The 6,412-nt window shown below is 42.5% G+C and overlaps 1 protein-coding gene across 1 annotated transcript; it reads right to left on the bottom strand.

Annotated features, from left to right (window-relative positions):
• Positions 1-4,672: 4,672 nt before the first annotated feature.
• Positions 4,673-5,646, bottom strand: LOC122889189 (olfactory receptor 14J1-like; the record flags this gene model as incomplete). Its single annotated transcript, XM_044224102.1, is given in 2 exon segments — positions 4,673-4,709; positions 4,711-5,646. Coding segments are annotated over 2 exon segments (951 nt in total), but the record flags the coding sequence as incomplete, so codon positions are not given.
• Between the last annotated feature and the right edge of the window lie 766 nt (positions 5,647-6,412).

Raw genomic sequence — 6,412 nt, 5'->3', positions numbered from 1 at the left:
TTGTTTCAGTTCTTCTTTGATCTCCTGGTTGATCCAAGCATTCTTAAGCAAGGTGGTCTTTAGCTTCCAGGTGTTTGAGTTCCTTCGGAACTTTTCCTTGTGATTGAGCTCCAGTTTCAAAGCATTGTGATCTGAGAATATGCAGGGAATAATCTCAGTCTTTTGGTATCAGTTGAGTCCTGATTTGTGACCCAGGATGTGGTCTATTTTGGAGAAGGTTCCATGTGCATTTGAGAAGAATGAGTATTCTGTTGTTTTAGGGTGGAATGTTCTGTATATATCTATGAGGTCCATCTGGTCCAATGTGTCATTCAATGCTCTTGTTTCTTTTTTGATTTTCTGCTTCGATGATCTATTTCTGAGTGAGACGTGTTAAGATCTCCTATGATTAGTGTATTCATATCAATATGACTCTTTATTTTGATGAACAGTTTCCTTAAGTAATTGGCTGCTCCCATATTGGGAGCATAGATATTTACAATTGTTAGATCATATTGGTGGATAGTCCCTTTAAGGATTATGTAGTGTCCTTCTGTATCTCTGACTACAGTCTTTAGTTTGAAGTCTAATTTATCTGATATGAGTATCGCTACCCCAGCCTTCTTTTGAGGCCCATTGGCATGAAAGATGCTTCTCCATCCCTTCACTTTCAGTCTGGGTGTATCTTTAGGTTCAAATTGGGTCTCTTGTAGACAGCATATGGATGGGTCCTGTCGTTTTATCCAGTCTGCAACCCTGTGCCATTTTATGGGTGCGTTTAGGACATTCACATGGAGAGTGATTATTGATAGATACATTTTTATTGACATCGAGTTACCTTTGAAGTCTTTCTTTCTGTAGACTGTCTCTATATTTCTGTTCAATGCTATTCTTAGAATTTTTCCTCTTTTATAGAACCCCCCTTAATATTTCCTGCAGTGTCGGCTTGGTTGTTGCATAGGCATTTAGACCTTGCCAGTCTTGGAAACTCTATCTCTCCATCCATTTTGAATGTCAGTCTTGCTGGATAAAGTATTCTTGGCTGCATGTTCTTCTCCTTCAGTGCCCTGAATATATCTTGCCAGCCTTTTCTGGCTTGCCAGATCTCTGTGGACAGGTCTGACGTTATTCTGATGGGCTTCCCTCTGTAAGTAAGGAGCCTCTTTGCCCTGGCAGCCTTTAAGAGATTATACCTACAATTATAATTTCTCAATTTGACTATCAGGTGTCGTGATGTTTTTTTGGAATGTATAATCTTGGGTGGAGACCGTTCAGCCTCTAGTACATGAACGCTGGGTTCATTCGCGAGATTCGGAAAATTTTCATGAAAGACTTGTTCCACTACATCTTCTAGACTTCTTTCTTTCTCCTCCCCTTCAGGGATTCCAATAATTCTGACGTTGGAACGCTTCATGGCATCATTTATTTCTCTTATTCTGTTTTCGTGGGATCTCAGCTGTTTGTTCCAGGCTTCCTCCTGATCCTTTCTCTCTATCTGTTTGCCTTCCAGATCACTAATTCTATCTTCTGTCTCAGTTACCCTAGCTTTGAGAGAGTTTATATTAGTTTGGAACTCATTGAGAGCATTGTGAACCTCCTCCCTGGTAGCTTTAAGCTCCACCCTAACATTGTGAACTTCCTGTCTGGTGGCTTTCAGTTCGGCCCTAATCAATTCTGTTTGGTCATCCATGGCTTTCTCCAACCTAGCTATTTCCTGGATAATTGTTAGCCTGAATTCTCTTACCGACATATTGTCTATGTTGATAGCTGTTACCTTGTTGCAGAAGGTCCATCCTGTATATTTTTTTCTGTTGGGCATTCCTCCTCCTAGTCATTTTGGTGGGAGATGACTGAACTGATGTAGCTGCATGTATCAACTGTGGTGCAGTCAAGGTGCACCCTGGAGCACTTCTGAGCAATCAGGATTCCCCACCCAAATGAGAGACAAAAGAAAAAGAAAAAATTAAAAAAAGGGAGAGGGAGAGACAGGAAAGAAAGGGAAGATGCAAGAGAAGGTTCAGCCCAGATGGGTCCCAAGGTAAGATTTATGAAGTAGACAAACAAAAAGAGATAAAAAGACCGATACAAGTATTTGGCAAGAGAAAAAAAATACATGCAAATAAAGAAAGAACCTCTTCTAAAAGAACCCCAAGTGTAAGATTTATATGCTATCAGGACAAACATAAAAACACAGAACACTTTTGGAAGAAGAAGATGGGAGAGTCTTGTAAATTCTCAATGTGTGCGAGGAAGGTTGTTTTGATTCTTCCTGGATATATCTTGATATCTTTGTTAAAGAACTCAACTTTCCTAGATAAAGGGGATTAAAAATTGGTTTACCTTTAGGGGTAGTATTGATTGAGGAAAGGGGATTACTTTGAAGTTTAACTCTATATGAATATTAGAAGATAAAAATAAAAAGGAATAAACTAGACTAAACTAAACTAAAATTTAAAAAAAGGAATTAAAAAAATAAAAATGCAAAAGAAAAACATAGGTGTATGTAACAAAATGTTCAGGTTAGAAGGGTATTATGGAATTTGATGTACTGTACAGCTCGTTGTGATGGTAAATAGGTTAAAAAAATTACCTATGTGTAAAAAAAAAATGAACTGGAATAGTGGGAATGAGTGAACAATACAAGTTTTCCTATGAAGTAGTGGTTGTTCACTTGTAGTCCCTTTTTTTTTCTCTTTTTTTTACTTTCTTGGTTTGTTTGTGGGGTAGGGGCCTGCCACGTGGGTTGTCGGTCAATGATGTTTTCTGAGTTAAGTCCTTCCACCCCTCTCAAGGGGGTGGGCTCTGAAGAAGCTGGTTTTTTCAGGCTTTTGTTCTCTGGCGGTTTTTATGTTTGTTCACTTTTTTTTCTCTCACCTTGACTTCCTTTGATGGTTTTTGTAGTTTTAGAGGAAAACAAACCGCACCCTGATCTCCCTCTCAGAGAGAAGCCTCAGTCTGGGTGCAGAACCTGAATAAGTTCCCTCTTGGCCGCTGGCAGAGCAGGTTCCAAGTTGCAGACCCTGGGGGCGCAGGATCTTTTGCTTGTACCCAAAGCCAAGGCAGTGGCGGCTGTCTGGGAGCTCCCGACCGCCAGAAAGGATCCAAGCAGCGATCGCACACTGAGATTTTGCCACTGGCCTGCGCTGGGAGTGCCTGGTCTTGCTGGGTCTAAGAGTGCCCGGCTTGCGCGCACCTCTTTCAGGGGCGGCTATGGGTTGGGCGAGCATCTTGGGCACTGAGAACGGGGCGCAGGTCCTAAAACACCAGGCTGGGCTTTTGCGCACCTCTGTCAGGGGAGAGTTTGGGGCATGCGGCTTAGGCTTGGAAACAATGGCGCGGATCAAAGAGCGCGAGCCCGGCCTTTGTAACTCTCTCAGGGGAGCATGAGGGACGTGCGCACGTATCTCAGGCTTTGTAGCAGGGCTCGCGCGTTTTGCCCACCGGCGTGGCTCCCATCCCTTCACAGGAGCTAGAACCCACGCATTCTTGGGCGTGCTGGTGGCTTAGGGACCAAGACCTGGTTTCTCCACCACACTCTCTCTGCCTCAGTGCTGGGGAGGCTGTCCGGGCCCGGGGACTTAAGCCCCAGTCCCTAGCCGCCCCGATTCCCACAATCCCCCCCCCTCGATCCTTTGCTCTTTTGGAGTGCTTTCAACCAGTCTCCAAGTTAATGCTGGTTTCCAGACGCAGGGCACTCTCGCTCCTATTGGGGTATTACTTTCCAACCGGTCGCCTCTGGTGGCTCCCTCCCCCTTTTGTTTATCTTCTGATATCAGTCCGCCTTCCCACTCTGCTTTACTGGCCCACTGGTGTCTTCTGCCCCTGTATGGATCCAGACGTGTATAATTCTGATCTCAGGCTGATTTCATGGGTGAATGGAGTTCTTTGGTAGGTAATCAGCTCACTTTGGGGTACCGGCTGAAAAGGTGCCTCCTCCTACTCCCCCGCCATCTTGTCCCTCCCATCATTAGTTTTTGATGCAGTGTTCTAAGACTCATTGTTTATGTACAACACACAGTACTCCATGCAATACGTGCCCTTCTTAACACCCACTACCAGGCTCACCCAACCTCCCCCAACCCCCTCCCTTCTGAAACCCTCATTTTGTTTCTCAGAGTCCAGTCTCTCATGGTTCATCTCCCCCTCTTATTTCCATCCTTCTCTTTTCCTTTCCTTCTCCTAATATCCTCCGTGTTAATCCTTATGTTTCACAAGTATGTGAAACCATATGGTAATTGACTTTCTCTGCTTGACTTATTTCACTGAGCAAAATATCCTCCAGTCTCATCCATGTTGATGCAGAACTTGGGTATTCATCCTTTCTGATGATTGAGTAACATTCCATTATATATATGGACCACATCTTTATCCATTTGTCCGTTGAAGGGCATCTCGGCTCTTTCTATAGTTTAAAAACCAACACTAAATTATGCTGGCCAAGCCCTAAAGTCATTACTTTCTCTCTCTGTCTCTCTCTCACACACACATCCTAAAAGATGCCTTAAAATAACACTTTAATTGGAGGAACAAGACCACAACACTTAATAGCATAATATCTTAAATTTTGATGAATCAGATTTTGAGAAGAATAGAAAGGTTAGAAAGGAGTTCTGGGAGTAAATCAGACCTATACTCTTATAATCTGAAGTGCAATGACAGTAGCTTTTATTTTTATGTTTATTTAGAATTTAAAAATGGCTTTTAAATATATCTTTCTCTGGGCAAATTCCTTTTGACAGCACCTTCCTCAGAGCTGCCTTCATGGCTTCATTCCTTAAACTGTAGATAACTGGATTGAGTGTTGGTGGTATCACCGTATAGAATATGGAGAACATGAGATCCATAGCTGATTGGGAGTCAGAAGGGGGGTGCAGAAACTCAAAGCCTGCAGTGGAGAGGAAGAAGGTGACTACAAACAGGTGTGGTAGGCATGTGGTGAAGACTTTGGTCCGGCCCTCGGCTGATGGGATCCTCAGCACAGTAGAGAAGATGCGAATGTAGGAGAGCACGATGGAGACCAAGCAGATGAATGCTGCTGAGGTTGTGAAGGCAGCCACTGCAATCTCATTGATGAATTCATGAGAACAGGCTAGTTTCAGCATCTGAGGAACATCACAGAAGAATTGATGAATGACTCTCTCTCCACAGAGAGGTATGGAGAAGTTCACAGCTGTGTGCATGAGCCCAGAGAGGCCCCCAGCAAGCCACACTGCTGTCACTGCCTGCCTACAAGCATAGGAGTTCATAATGGTCTCATACTGCAGGGGCCGACAGATGGCGGCATACCGGTCATAAGACATTACTGTGAGGATGGCCACTTCCGATGAAGCCAGAGCTATGAAGAAGAACACCTGAAGAATGCATTGGCCATGGGAAATGTAACCATTGTTCATAAGTGAATTTGCGATAGACTGGGGAACTGTGACAGAGATGAAGCAGAGGTCCAGAAGAGAGAGGTGCTTCAGAAAGTAATACATGGGGGACTGGAGGCGATGATCCAAGCTGGTTACAGTGATAATGAGGAGGTTGCCTGTCAAGGCCAACAGGTATGTCACCAAAAACAGCAATGCATGTAAAATCTGAAGTTCATGGTTATCAGAAAACCCCATGAGGAGGAATCCACTCATGGATGTCAAGTTGGCCATGGTCACACTGAAGACAAGTATGATTCTGTTTAGGGAGCCAAGCAACAATAAGAGAGAATGTATGATATTTAGTATATCTGTATGTCAAATAATAGTGCACTCAGCATAGAGCTACAGAAATTGAGAAAAATTTATTCCCATAGTGATTAGGTAACATTTAACTTAGAAAAATCTTTACCACTGGATATTATACAGAAATAATGAATCATGAAGCACCACATCAAAAACTAACGAAGTACTGTATGATGACTAATATAATAAAAAAGAAAAATCTTTATGTATTATTAAAAAATATAACCCCTAAATGTGATCAATGCCTTCACACAGATCAAAAAGTTACTAGAATTTTCTGGAGCACAGTTTGGATTGTCAAAGGTGAGAAATTGATGGGGACAATGAAGTACTTCCAGTCAACAAATTCATTGAGGATTTTGCCAATATACTAATATTATTACATCTTATACACAATACTTTAGGATTACAATGATGCAGTAAAGCTTCCTTCATTAACCATATAGCAGAGATCAATGAATTAGAAACCATCTAAAATGAGGTTGTTTGTACCATCTTGTAAATGGGTCTAGGAACAGTCCAGATGTAGGGACAATGTTCCTTCTAAGGAGTCATATTCCTTACCTCTGAAAGGCACTCAGCATTTTTTCAATAATGAAGTTTGGTTGTAATGAACTTCCCAGAGCAAGCTTAAACAGTGAAATAAACCTCAAAGTTGTAACATGCAGACACTACTGTTACTAAGCACTGAGTCCTGAGGTTGGGAAATTGAGAGA

Source organism: Neovison vison, chromosome 11 (assembly GCF_020171115.1).
Source record: "Neovison vison isolate M4711 chromosome 11, ASM_NN_V1, whole genome shotgun sequence".
In the NCBI taxonomy this organism is placed as follows: Eukaryota; Metazoa; Chordata; class Mammalia; order Carnivora; family Mustelidae; genus Neogale; species Neogale vison.
The sequence above is the reverse complement of the archived record's forward strand: the minus strand, read 5'-3'. Positions and strand labels throughout refer to the sequence as shown.